The sequence below is a fragment of the Etheostoma cragini genome, chromosome 4 (genome assembly GCF_013103735.1).
Source record: "Etheostoma cragini isolate CJK2018 chromosome 4, CSU_Ecrag_1.0, whole genome shotgun sequence".
In the NCBI taxonomy this organism is placed as follows: Eukaryota; Metazoa; Chordata; class Actinopteri; order Perciformes; family Percidae; genus Etheostoma; species Etheostoma cragini.
In genome coordinates, this window is record NC_048410.1 from 27247679 (window position 1) to 27262430 (window position 14752).

General features: G+C 39.1%; 1 protein-coding gene across 1 annotated transcript in view; it reads left to right on the forward strand.

Moving 5' to 3' along the window:
* Positions 1 to 224: 224 nt before the first annotated feature.
* The window catches only part of LOC117943451 (fer-1-like protein 4), a 37612-nt gene continuing 23084 nt past the window's right edge, over positions 225 to 14752 (forward strand). Inside the window, exons 1-16 of the mRNA XM_034869591.1 lie at positions 225 to 579; positions 3201 to 3256; positions 5624 to 5712; positions 5796 to 5895; positions 6002 to 6096; positions 7696 to 7740; positions 7876 to 8040; positions 8138 to 8198; positions 9523 to 9654; positions 9797 to 9859; positions 9940 to 10024; positions 10110 to 10278; positions 12362 to 12542; positions 12875 to 13061; positions 13640 to 13719; positions 14367 to 14492. Coding sequence (XP_034725482.1) covers positions 501 to 579; positions 3201 to 3256; positions 5624 to 5712; positions 5796 to 5895; positions 6002 to 6096; positions 7696 to 7740; positions 7876 to 8040; positions 8138 to 8198; positions 9523 to 9654; positions 9797 to 9859; positions 9940 to 10024; positions 10110 to 10278; positions 12362 to 12542; positions 12875 to 13061; positions 13640 to 13719; positions 14367 to 14492 — 1713 coding nt within the window. The 5' untranslated portion in view covers positions 225 to 500. The remainder of the gene's footprint in view (positions 580 to 3200; positions 3257 to 5623; positions 5713 to 5795; positions 5896 to 6001; positions 6097 to 7695; positions 7741 to 7875; positions 8041 to 8137; positions 8199 to 9522; positions 9655 to 9796; positions 9860 to 9939; positions 10025 to 10109; positions 10279 to 12361; positions 12543 to 12874; positions 13062 to 13639; positions 13720 to 14366; positions 14493 to 14752) is intronic.

The window sequence follows — 14752 nt, forward strand, 5'->3', positions numbered from 1 at the left end:
AAACCAAACTATGTTACATTAAAAAGTATCTATCTATCTATCTATCTATCTATCTATCTATCTATCTATCTATCTATCTATCTATCTATCTATTTTTCATGTTAAAAACATTGTAGATTGTAGCAATTCTGGATTAATTTTAAAATAAATTAATTTAACAGTTAATATTTCCTTGTTCTTGTTTTCACAGTATCAAATTCTTGGCTTCCTACTTGATCCCCCCCTGTGTGTGTATGTGTGTGTGTTTGTGTGTGTGTGTCTGTGTTTGTGTGCGTGTGTTCTAAGGAGGAAACTAGTTGAGCAGCTCTATTTGCTTTCTCAAACAGTAGACCTGCCCTAACACACATGCGCGCATGCACACACACACACACTCATTTACCTTACATCACACTGTTACTAAAATACACACAGCAGTAAGTTTCCAACTGTTAAAGAGAGAAGACAGAAGAAAGCAGAAGAGGGACATGATGTGAGCAGTCAGTCCAGTCAGCAGGATCATCATGTCCATCAGTGTGAATCTGAGGAAGATCTCCAACCTTCCGGGACGATCTGACAGAAAGGTGGAACTCTGCTTCAGAGGTCAGTAAAACACACGCATCTGTTTTTAACTACATGAATGAAATATTTTTTACTCTACGGCCAAAAGTATGTGGACTACCTGACTTCAATCTACAGTAATTTTGGCCGCTCTCTGTTTTACTGGGTTGTTTTTGGCCACTTTGCAAGTAACTAAGTACATTTTCTGAAGTACTTTACATTACTTGAGTATTTCCATTTCATGCTGCTTAAATATTGTACATTTTACTCCACTGCATTCATTTGACTTTGGTGGTAACTTTAGTTACTTTGCAGATTTAGATCATACATACCAAATATAATCAACTAATAAATATGATGTAATATTTTAGATTAAGATCAAATTTGATTGTACAAATAACATATAGTACAGTATATAAAGTTAAATTAAAATTTAAAATGATTAAAATTAGGATCTTACATTACTACCCAGAGGCAGAGTTGGGCAGGAATGTAAGAGCCTTTAAAAGTAGAAACACCACACTGTTAAATTAATATGTTCTATCGTAAATAATGATGTCTACGCTACATGTGTGTTGACTCGAAGACAATTAGAAAAGTCAATCCAAAGGAGAATAAATAGTTGAAATCAACACAAAATGCCTGAGAACATTGTAATCTACCGGTTCCCTTTACATAAAGATATTTCCATCATACATTGGATCATACATGGATCACCACACATATCTGAACACACCTTGGACTTTGGGTTGCCAGGCCAGTTTTCATTAGGCCAAATGTTGGTGCTTTTTAACTAACATCTACAAACTGGGCAGCTAAAATAAACATGCACTGGCTAATCCTCATTGCATTTCATTTAGTTAAGTTAAATGGGCCTGGCTAAGCCCCAAACCTCCTCAAGTCCTAGAAATGCACTTTTCCCACATTTTTAAAAAGCAGGAACCAAAGGAAAGCAGTAAATTATAAAGCAATAATTACTAGTAGCTGTAGCTTTTTTACATGGAACTTATTTTAACGACTCCAGGTAGTTTAATCTGTAAATATTGACCCTCCTTTACCTCATCCTATATCTTTTTTTTTGTTAATGTCGTGGAGAAGATGTGTAACGTAGCATAAAGTAAAAAAGTCTATAATAGTACCTAAAACTTGAATCAACATGTGGTTTTCCTGATCCAGCAACAGCTGATATACTGTTACTAAACAGAGTCATGTGTTCTTGTTGGTATTTACTGCTGATGGAGAAAAAAGGAGAAAAAATGCGTGTCTCTCCTCTGCAACTCAGCAAGGGAACACAAAGAGGGAATCCTCTACTGAAAAGACACAGTTTGGTGAAACCTCAATATAACTTTGGATATAAATATCTGAATAAAGAATGTGGGTTTCCATTGTAGATTTTCTACCCAATCACTTCTACTGGAAACACGTTATAAAGGAGTGCCTTAATACACTTAACACTTTTGATGTAGGGCAGGGACCCAACATCAGCAAGCACTGGCGATGGCAACAAAAGGAAAAACTCCCCTGTAACAGGAAGAAGCCTTCAACAGGAGGAATAATAACAAAAGCAGAAAGGGCACCTGACTAATTGTTTTAGGGCTGACTTAAAAAAATGTGAACATTTCCCTAAAGACTGCAAACGTGTGGCGTTTTATCAGCGCTCACTGACCCAGGCTGGGTTAAGTACATATCTCCATTCAGCTTGTCTTAATATCAATTAATGTATTTTCACATAACCAAAAATAAGGAACATACAGTATTATGACATTCAGATGAGGGTAAAAAATTAACGTACCTTCACATATAAAGCAATTTACTTGAGTTATTTACTGTACAAGCACGTCTATGAATTGTACTTAAGAGAGAAATATCATATTACTTTGAAAGTAATCTGTCTGATAATAGTTTTAACAAAGCAACAAATCTCCCAAAATCATTGGTAAAAGGAAATTACGTTTAATATTTATTTCGATTTCTCCATACTCTGCAGATAACTCACTGTATCCTGTAATATATCTGGATTAAAAAGATTAGATTCTTGACTCAAGTGATTCCCAATTATAGTACACTTTGTGTCTCTCAAATACCTCACAATACCACTTTGAGTATTTACTGAAGTACCGTACTTGAGCACAATTTTGGGGTAACTTGTACCTGAGTATTTCAATTATATGCTACTTTATACTTCTACTTCATTAGTTACCGGTAACTTTGCAGATTATTAATGCAAAACCAAAATCATCCAAATGCTAAATAGTTACAGGTTAAGATACTCAGCAATAAAGTTGTTAACTCCACCTTTACCGGCTGCAATTTTAAAGTGATTAAGAAATTAATTTCAAATATATATAAAGAATTTGAACTGTTCCAGATAACAATCATTTTACAAAACATTTCACAAATAATCCAAGAATCTGCTGTAAAATTATACAAAATATCCTTTGTTGACCAGAATGTATCCAGTCTATTTTCTACTACACTCTGGAAGCTCCTTCCTGTCAAAGCATTTATAATTTGATATGTATTATTCTTAAATAATAGTACTTTTATTTTTGGCACAAGGTGTTGTTACCGTTACTTAAGTAAAAGATCTGAGTTCCACCAGCCAGTTCAAACACTTATTAGCAGTGTTGCTATGGTAACCTGTCTGTCTGTCTGTCCTCCAGGTTTCACCCATAAAACCAGAGTCCTGCAGTGTGAGAACTTGGCCATCTTCAATGAGGTCAGTAAACCAACGCCTCTGATCTGATCTGATCTGAGACAGGTGGACAGCACCAATCAGAACACAGAACGATGAAGTCATCACATAGAAATAAAATGGATAGAAATCATAATAGCAGAATGATCAGAGTGGCAGCCATTCTATGTGAACCATTGCCATGGCATTGTGAACTTCTGTATAAACTGACTTGCGGTTTTTTTTTCAGTAACAGCCCCCCTGATGGGTTATCACCATGAGAACTAACAACTATTGCCATTTTTTTGTTACTAATCAAATGAACACAGCGAATGGTTCAATGGCCTTTCTATCCATTTTATTCCTATGGGTCATCATTATGATTAGTCAGTTCCTCTCATATGCACTAGGTGCTGCTGTCATAAGACTGTATTGAAGTGAGTGGGAAGTCAGTGTTAAGTTTACAGATGGGTCCGTTCAGGTAGAAGCAGCTGTGAGGAGATGAGATTCACGATAAAAAAAAACTTTATTGTCCATAAATGTGAACATTTTTCTTCGGTTTCACCAAAAATTCAGGAATATACAAAAGACAGGACATTACAACCAATACATAGCCAAGACGGCATATGGAAAAAAAAACAGACAATACATTTCTTAAAAAGTCACTTTACAAGGGTTACATTACAAAATTAAATAAGTAAGTAAATAGATAAATATAGCCTACTTTAAGTGCTTACAGTGCCTGCTGTGCATAAAACCTGAGACCCGAAAGTCTGCATTGCCCCCTGTTCTATTCTTACTACGGTTATCAGTGTTATTTAGCACCGTCACAGCATTGGGGATGAAGGATTTCTTAAAGATGTTTCTATTTGCTTTTAATACTCTGAAACGCCTCCCTTAGGGAAGGAGTTCAAATTCACTGTGTAATGGATGGGAGGGGTCAAGATTCATTTTCTCAGCTTTGTTTATAATGCATTCCTCATAAATACTGCCTAAGTGCTCTGTGGCTTCCTGTAAATTTTGGGGCCATGTTCACTATTTATTGTTTGAAACTATTTTAATAGAGCCGATAAGAAACTGTACCACTCCTACAGTGTACACACACACACACACACACACACACACACACACACACACACGGACACTGCCACTCCTTCAACACACACAAACCTCTATACGTGATGCTTTTTTATCATACTTTTTGACCAAACTCTACTGCACTATGCTAAAAATGATGCTTTTAAATATTGTTTTTATCCAGGAATGTCAGTCCACCATCTTAATCCACACTGAAATATCTCAACAACGCTTTCATAGATTTTTTATGACCTTTTGAACAGAGATTCCTGATCCCCAAAGAATTAGTCTTAATTACTTTGATGATTCACTGACTTTTCATCTAGCTCCATCGTTAGGTCTCAATTCTAAGTTGTCCATTACTTTGGTTGATGACTAAATACATGCAACTATCTTAGCTTTACTTTACGTTTAGTTAGCATACTAGCAGGCTAAACTGTCAACATGTTAGCATTGGCATTGTAAACATGTTAGCATCCGGAACCAGCCCTCGTCTTGTTAAACAAATAAAGATACTACAGTAGATGAAAAGTAGAAGAAAGTCATTACAATTCACCCTGAAAGGGACAGGAAAGTCTGAACCAAAGTTTATGGCAATAGTTGTGGTGATATTTTAGTCTGGACAAACTGCCATTGATAGAGCTCTTCAGTGAATCACTGTTCAGACACACGGATTAAACCACACAACAATCGGTGCTGAGGTTCATGGGTACTGTAGTGCCGGCCAAAAAGAAACAGTTCTATCCCATGATCTGAACAAAGGTCTACTGGAGTCTGTGGTTCTGAGTTTGAGGTTATTCTAAAAAAAATATGTAATATGTGATTTGACAAAGGGAGAGCATATTTGTTGAACCAAAGCCTCCACCCACTTCACTACATCACCACCTGTTTGTTGACATAAGCACTGAGGACGGCCAGATAATTTAATTACAGTCAGCTCCATATGACGTCAACACAGCAGAGTTATGTTTCTCTGTGCAGCTTCTGAGTCAGGCTGTTTGTTCTTCAGGTGTGACCAGTTTGAAACTCAAGTGTGTGTGCGTGTGTGTGGTTCCATACCTAGCACATGGTGATTAATGGTTAAAAAATATACAGTGTCGAGTGTTTTTCATCTTGTTCTAGTTTGAGTTTTTTTTAATGTGTAAACAGAAGTCGGCAGTTTGTCTGATATTCATGTTAATATGCTGTATAGCAGCTGTATCTCAATGTGTTGGCCATTAATCACAGGGTTGGTTGTTCAGTCCCCCATTCTAAAGGGGCTTTGTGTGTGTGTGTGTATGTGTGTGTGTGTGTGTGTGTGTGTGTGTGTGTGTGTGTGTATTTGTGTGTGTGCAGCATTTCCGTTGGCCTCACTATGGTAAAGTAATCAGAGATGAAGTTTTATCGATCAGTGTTTACAACTGCAGTAAGGTCTTCTCTAACAGGTAACACACACACGCACACACACACACACACACACATATATTGTTTTCCAATCAATCGTACCTAAGAAAATGTGTTTGTGTAGACTGCTTGGTAAGCTGGTCATCAGTCTCCAACATGTTGTTACCACGGGGAGGCTGTTGCTGCGAGAACCGCTCACTGATGCCAACTACAGCCCGACTGATGTAAGGACACACACACACACACTCTCTCACACACACACACACACATCATTGTATAAGAGATCACTGATGTTGTTGACATCACTATGGGTTCTTCTTCTCTCTGTAGATCTATATCGAGTTGGATGTTCGGTATCATCCAGTTGAGGGAGCAGCAGGAAGCTGGGAAGGACTCGACTTCTTGAAAGTCGAAGACACAGATGAGTAAGAGATAGTGGCGGCTGTGGCTCAGTGGTAGAGCGGTTGCCTGCCAATTGGAAGGTTGGTGGTTCGTTCCCCGCCCCTGCAGTCATTGTCGAAGTGTCCTTGGGCAAGACACTGAACCCCGAGTTGCCCCCGGTGCTGCGCATCGGAGTGTGAATGTGTGTGAATGTTTATCTGATGAGCAGGTGGCACCTTGTACGGCAGCCCCGGCCAAAGTGTATGAATGTGTGTGAATGGTGAATGTTTCCTGTAGATGTAAAAGCGCTTTGAGCAGTCGTTAAGATTGGAAAAGCGCTATAAATACAGCACATTTACATAGTGTCCACACTGAACTGGAAAACATCTTTTACACTAAACTGTTGAATCTCCAGTCTTATGAGAAGATATCTCAGGCCACTGGTTTCACAGAATTGTTTCAGACTAGGTAGTGTTAGGCCAAGTCTAAGTCTGTTCTCAGTTTAGTCTAATGGACGTTAGACGGTTTTGACAAAATAAAGACAGAGAGGCACTTACTTTCAAAGTACCTTAAGTGATCTTATGCCGTATCTTTTGCATATGTTACGCCTCTCTCTCGTCTCATAATTTGAGGTTCATCTTATGCTGCAGAATGAGTGATGAGAAAGAAAAGGCATCTTAGAGACCACAGTAACTCCATATAAATACACAACAGTGAGGACATTGACTGTCGTTTCCATTGACAACTAAGGAGTTAGCAGAAGTTATACTGAACCCTGCCACATTAAGGCTGCATTCACATCAAATCAGGCGTTGTGCGTAGTCACTTAAATGGGGCATTTGTAGCTTGATTGTGTTCTCCATGGTGCAATCATTTTGCCATGCTGCTAGTATGCCGTGTCCTATGAGAGATTGTCAGTTGCATTGTCGCATCGACAGATTAAAGAAACGCATTTACTTTCAATAACTAACTAGGATAAGAGGGCTATCATTACGGTGGGTTTTAAACTGGTGCACAATGCCAAATTTAGTGACTACACGTGAAACATAACATTACACTTCCTTGTGTTTTGTCTGATTGCTGGTTACGTGATTGGTCACCACAGCGTGATGTTGGGTTGCGATTCTGTTTCAACATTTCGCCACAGGACTACTGTGTTTTTGTTATTCGGCATTCCCTGCAGTCCCCAGCACCACAACCTAAATGTTACTAAATCAAATGAATGGGAGGGCTGATTTGGTGTGAATTCAGCATAGGAAGCCACAGCTTCTCAGCTCTGGTGCAGTTCTGCCTTAACATTTTATACTACTGAAATATTTTTGTGTGTTACACTTACAATAGCGCACTTTTTCCAGGGAAAATGCAACTGTAACTGTTAAATTCTTATTTTTGCTTAGTCGCCATGTTTTTTGGTTAAAAAAATTCTTAATTTACCAAGTCATTTACATTTTTGTGATATTCATAGACATTCACATCACAAACATTGGAAGCAGGGGAAACCAAGCAGTGAGAGGGTTTCAGTGTTTAGTGTGTTCTATAAAACTAGTGCAGACCTCCAGATCAGCAGGGAGAGCTCTGACCAGTCTGAACAAATTAGGTTTTCTCTTGTGTCATTTTTTTTCTCTTCCTTTCTTTATCCTCAGATCAGCTCTGGTCATCAGGAATGATGGATTTACTGACCCTGAAAGGTGAGAAGTTACACGACTTGCACATTCAGTCTCTGAGCAATACTGGATATTGATACCAATGTGTACACATATTGTACTGTACATGTACTTTGAGTAATTGTGAGAACTACTTTCTATCTCTCTCTCCCCTGTCAGTCAGCAGACTATTGCTCGTCCAGGTCAGTTGGAGAGAGAGGCTCGGCGTCTGGGGCGGAGCTTGGTCCGGACTGGGGATGAAGATGATGATGATGATGATGATGATTTTGATGATGACCTGATGGACTTGGAGGCTTCCAACATTATCTCCACTCGTCTTCTGAGGTCTGGTTACTTTACTGTCTGTCTATCTGTCTGTCTGTAAACTGATCTGCTGTAAACTCTGTGATCTGCTGTCAACTCTACACTTGTGTTTGTGTAGTCGTTGCAGGCCGATGTCAAGAAATGTTTGTACAGCAATGCCCAGAGTCCAGAGCTTTCAGGTGAGTTTATTAATCCATCCATCCATTGAACCAGTTCATTCAACAGGCTAATTAAGGTAGCCCAGTCATCCTTTTCTCCAGCCATATCTTTGAGCCACTCCTGGAGGATCCTGAGGTGGAGTCCCTCCAGCACACCCTGGTTTGCCCTGAAACCCTTTAATTACATTTACTTAGACTTCTCTTTATTTATCCTTTTCGGATGACTCCCGCAAGGAAATGGAAATTTCCAGCAGCAGTTTTCAGCAGCTTACAAAAAACGTATAAAAATACAGTGCAGAGAGAAAAACAGTATAAAAATATCAATAATAACAATAATTATAATAATAACCAGAGAATTAAAATAAAACATGTGGCTGTAAGAAAAGTCCTTTAGCATAAATTATCAGTTAAGATCAGTTAGAGTGTCCAGGTATGTACTGTATGTAAGTAGATTATTAATTAATTAATTGCACAGTGAAAGAGTGGCTACCTCTGTGCCCTGGGGGGCTCCAGTGCTACTGACCACAGTGTAAGACATGATGTCCTTCAGCCTGACGTACTGTGGCCTGTCAGTGAGGTAATCTTTGATCCAGTCTGCCAGATAGGGGTCCACTCCCATCCTGTTCAGTTTGTCCTGAAGTATAGGGGGCCTGATGGTACTAAAGGCACTGGAGAAGTCCAAGAAGAGGATCCCCACTGTGTTTACCTTATCCAGATGGGAGTAGACTTGGTGTAGCATGTAGAGGATGGCATCCTCCACACCAACATCTGCCTGGTACAGGCGGTCCTGGGCTGATTTTACCTGGGGTTTGAGGAGGCTGAGGAAGAGCCGTTCCAACGTCTTCATCACGTGTGAAGTGAGTGCCACCGGTCAAAGTTGTTCAGCTTGCTAGGCCTGTTCTTCATGGAAATCGGAACAATGCAGGATGTCTTCCAGAGAGTGGGCGCTCTCCCTAGCTGCAGGCTAAGGTTGAAGATCCGTTGTAGTGGTTCCCCCAGTTCTGTGGCGCAGGCCCCTCCAGCATCCTTGACTATTGTTTCCCAACTGGGACGGAATCTGAATTCCTTTTCCACGAATAAAAGGTTCAACAGCCAGAGTCTCTTTTTCAGCAACATGGTTCCGATAATTGGAGCACAGCGTGAACTGACCTCTTCTGTCCCACTGATATAGGCCGGGGGGCAAGGGTTCCTTTAGTTCTAACTTACTTTTTTTATGCTGCTTAACGGGAGATACAGTTCAAAGATAGACCTTCCAGCCAATTTAGAAGAAAACATAAAGCTTTTTTACATCACAAAGGTGTGTGTGTTTGTGTGTGTGTGTGTGTGTGTGTGTGTGTGTGTGAAGGTGAATGTGAACATCCTGGAGGCTCAGAAGCTGGTTGGAGTAAACATCAGCCCTGCAGTTTTCGTCAGAGTGGGAGATCAGAAAAAACACACTGCGACGCAGAAATCCACCAACTGCCCCTTCTACAATGAGGTACTACAGAGAGGACATAGTAGGGGAATACAGTACAGTTAAATAAAGTAGAGCACAGTGAGATACAATCATTATAGGACAGTACAGTGGAATATAGTTTAGTAGAATACTATACAGCTGTTTACCTCCCCTTCTCTTTCAGAACTTCCAGTTTGAGTTTCAAGAGACTCCACAAATTCTCTTTGATAAAGTCATAGAGATAAAGGTCAGTTCTACTGTTTTCCACTTCTTTTTCGACTGCTGGTGTGGCTTTAGTAAACTCCTGTAAATGTCCCTTCCTCTCAGGTGTTCCACAGGCGGACTCTGGCCTTCCTGATGACCCACATTGGAACCTTTAAGATTGATATCTCCACCGTGTACAACCAGCCAGGTACTAGTACTTCTCAAACTGCAGTACTCTGATCCAAATACAGAATAATAGGATTCACTGACCTCTGACCTCTCTGCGTCTCCAGACCACCGCTTCTACCAGAAGTGGGCTCCTCTCACCGACCCGGCAGACACCAGGTCAGGGGTCAAAGGTTACGTCAAGGCCAGCCTCAGTCTTCTGATGAAGGGGGACGCCCTGAGCATGGCCAGTCTGCCCCCACCCTCCTCATCCGGAGCTAGTGAAGACATAGAAAAGTAAGTACCAACACATTGCAATATGTATATACTGTATAACTACACGGCACGTATTTAAGGGACAAAAACAGAGGTAATAACCAAAGTCATGAATCTGCATGGCCAGATTAACATACATAAAATGAGCTGTGGGCCATTTTATGTTATGCCCCCCCTCCTACTTCAGCACTGTAAAGTTTAATGGTGCTTTTACTTTGTCAATAATTGAATTATGTTGTATTATTATTGTTAAGATACCCAGCAGTATATAAACTAATGAGCTTCACCTTTACCAGCTGCAACATATTGAAACCTGGAAGCAGTGTGAGCGTTTTTGCATTTGATTTGCCTTTGAATAACTCGTAAATTTTCATTGTCTCGCTACAAATGCAATTAATCCTCGTGAACCGACGCTTCATATAAATAAAGTCCTTAAAGCCTCTGATTTACAGCGCTTGATGTCCATTATAAAGCAATCAGTTACCAAAAGGTTTATAGTGGACACTATACAACAACTGAAAGCTGAAATGTTATCACACTTCAAAGGATGATGCTGATTGGTCCGAGTATAAGAAATTAAGAATTGCGTGTACAACCAAAACAAGGAATTCAAAATCTAATTACTATAAGCATTCTTTATCAGATGACAACAAAAACCCTAAGCAATTCTGGAAGAAACTTAACTCTTTAATTAACAAAACCAATAAAAGTCTTCCTACCCAACTTAGAATAAACAACATTATCACTGACCCTATCTTAATGGCCAATGCCCTCAATCAACATTTTTCCTCTATCTGTTGTTCTCAATCATCTGAGTTCTCCTATTCTAGCTTAACAACACTGTGAACAACAGCTCATTCTCATTTTCAACAAATAATCCCTGTAATGCAACAGGCAGTCTCAGAAATAAAAGCTTCTAATGGTGCTGGTCCTGATGGTCTGGACATTAAGTTTATTCCCGGGAAATCTGATCAAGACTATTTTGCTATGATGGGAAACAGGAAATAAAAAACGCAAGGAGTGCACGTCTATTATTGTCATTGTGGATGCAGGCGACGGTGATGTAATGTAGCTACGGTAATAAAGGCTCAGTTTTACATCGGCCTATGGCCCTGTCTTTTTGCAGTGCACAGTTGTACATTTCTGTGGGTCATTTTCTTTCATTTGGTTAAAAGAGTTATTATTCCCGTTTGTAGCCGCTTACAAATCTCAACAGCCACAGAATACATTTTGTTTAATAGAATGGTTTAGGAATTCATGGTTCACTTAAGCACATTTCATTAGTTTTTATAATGGAGTTCTGTAAAATATTGGTTTTATACCATTATACCATATACCATCTACAACATCATTCATTGCTGTACCACATACATCTAAAGAAATTGTGAGGAGAGCCTTTACATTTTAGCCCCTTCAGATTGGAGTGGTTTACCCAGGTCTTTCAGAGCAAACTCCTCTTTTCACCAGTTTAAGATTTCTCTTTTTAATTATTTGCATACAAGCTGCAACTTTTTTCCTCATGCTTGATTTTTTTTTGCATTTCTTATTTTTTAAATACATTTTGTATTTAACTTTTTATTCTTTATTCTTATTTTCTTAATTCTTTTCTCAACTGTCTATATTAATGACCCTAACTATTTATTGTCTAATATTTAATGGTGGGAATGGGGAGGATATGGGTGGTTTTGGTGTGATGGAGAGCTTTTGTCTTTTGTCTGTCAGTATATGTGTATGTTTTTGATGTAGGTTTTTCTTGAGGTCCCCTCAAGAAATATATAAAAGAAGAAATATAAAAGAATTTCAGTAAAGAATTTCATATATTGTGGACAAACTACTGTAATAATCATATATTGCACTTAATTCTGAAATTGGCCGTTCTGCATAATGATTTCTTTCACTTTTGCTACTTAAAATATATGTTAAGGCTAATTCTTTTGTACTTTTACTTAAATAAGATTTTGAATGCAGTACTTTTACTTCAGTAAAAAAGATCTGAATTCCATGCCCGCCAAGCCTTGAGCAGTTAAATTGTGCATTATATTGAAGCTAAGTTTGAACAGCTGATGCAATAAGGATCTGCGTTCTGACTGTGTTTTTCTTGCAGGAACCTGCTGCTTCCTCGTGGTATGGCTGCTGAACGTCCGTGGGCTCGGTTCCGTGTCCGGATCTACAGGGCCGAAGGTCTGCCCACCATGGATGCAGGGTTGATGGCCAAGATGTCAAAGGCCACTGACCGGACGGTCTTTATTGATCCCTACGTACAGGTGACCTTCGCTGGACAACAGGTACTGAGATGTATTAATACACACGTGTTATATTGCCCACATCAAGAACTTTTTGAGGAACTTGTAAACTACATTTATTAGTAGTTCCTGTAATATATTTCCAATTATCAAAAAGTATATACCGAATGTATATGTATAAGTATATGGTAACATATCTATATATATTAAACTATAAATATATATATACTGTATATGCAGTGTGTATATATATATATATATATATATATATATATATATATAAAAATGCTAATTGTCTGTTAATAGTACAACCAAGAAGTCGGCTAATCGGAAATGTTCTAATCATACTGTGTGTTTGTGTGTCTGCACTGCAGGGGGAGACGTCGGTCGCCAGTGCCACCAGCTATCCAGTTTGGAATGAGGAGATTTCTTTCATTGAGCAGTTTCCTCCTCTGGCTCAGCGAATCAGAGTCCAGGTCCTTGATGATGCCAAGATGGGAGATATCGCCCTGGCAACACACTTCCTGGACCTGCAGCAGATTTCAGACCCCACCAGGAACGGTAAAATCTGCAGAATGTTTTTGATTTTACTTTAATGGTACTCTTCTAAACATTAGACATCAGCTGCTGAGAGAACCAGGTCTTTATCTGTCTTATATCAGTGAAAACCCTTTATTTTTTTAGTTTTAATTTTAATTTTAAGTGTATTTCATCAAGTTTTAGTACATCTTTTTAGATTGCTGTCGGTCTACCATAATTTAAGTGAACACCTCCTGCTCAGATATTTCACATAAAAAGTCTTTCATTGTTTTAAAAGGCATACAATTATTACTCCCTTTCCTGGTAGGCCTTTAATGGGAAACATACAAAGGAAGTGTTGAGTTTGATTGACAGCAGCTTAACAGTGATCAAAAGTAAGCAAAAGCTACTGGAATCAAATGAGTTGGAACAGTGTTAGTGTCAAAATACAAAGTGTTTTTTGTGAATGGTGTAATATAGCATTAAGTTGTTGTACAATTGGAATCAGCGCGGTTGAAATGGTGTGTACTTTGACTACGGTAAGAATTGAGAGTTCAATTTACATTATACGCCTTTAATAGAGAATTTATGGTAACAAGGAAATATCTGTCTGTCTGCAGGGTTTAACCCCACCTTTGGTCCATGTTGGGTGAACCTGTATGGTTCTCCACAGAACTCCACCCTTGGAGACATCCACCAGGTAAACCAGACTCTATTAAAACAAATCTAACATTTAAAGTAATGAATTGTATTTTTTGGAAATACCCTTCCTATTTTAGTTTTTAGAATGAAATGAGACGATTGATACCATTCTTATGTCTGTACGGTAAATATAAGGCTAGGGTAGGAAAACGTTGAACGTTTCTCCTGTACTGTCCAGACCTCTTAAGGAGTCAGATATTGTCTGAGCTATAGGTCAAATCTAAAGTTTGTACTTTGGCAGGCTACACCCATGCCACTGGTTGTAACCCTGCCCTCAAACTCACCGTCTGCAGGGCAAAGTTGGTGGCACACCAGGACATTGGTCCAAGTTGGGCTGACTGAAAGTCTCCATAGCCGTTTTTTATGTGGTGTTTCCCGCACCATAGCCCCATAGCCATCCAGATAGGTTCAATTTCAATTCAATTTTATTTATAGTATCAATTCATAACAAGAGTTATCTCAAGACACTATACAGATAGACCACACTCCAGAATTTACAAGGACCCAACAGTTCTAGTAGTCTCCTCCAGAGCAAGCAACAGTGCGATAGGTGTGCTAGCTAGCTTGCTATATGGCAAGCGTAGTAGATCAAAACTAAACAAAACTGATCCAGACTGAACTGGACTCACCCTCTCTCTCCTACAGGCTTTGAACCAGGGTCTGGGTGAAGGAATCTTCTATCGTGGTCGAATCCTCCTTGCTCTCTGTGTGGAAGTATACTCCTCGCCTGCTGCCGTCGTCCCGGATACAGGCCCCTCCCCCCTGGGAAAGGTACCTCCTACTTACCGTTTAACACATAAAAGTTACATGAGTGTATTTTACTACAGACCTTCAAAGAGAAATACAAGCCAAGCCAATTTCTCTTGGATGTTTCATTTGAGTCAGGACGTTGTTACTAATAATAATATATACTCTACTATACTAATATACTAATAATATCTAAGCAAATCTATTGAAATGATACTCAACTGATCTCAGCAACTCTCTTACATCACCTAACTAGCCATTTTCCGACAACCTGCCTCCTTTTT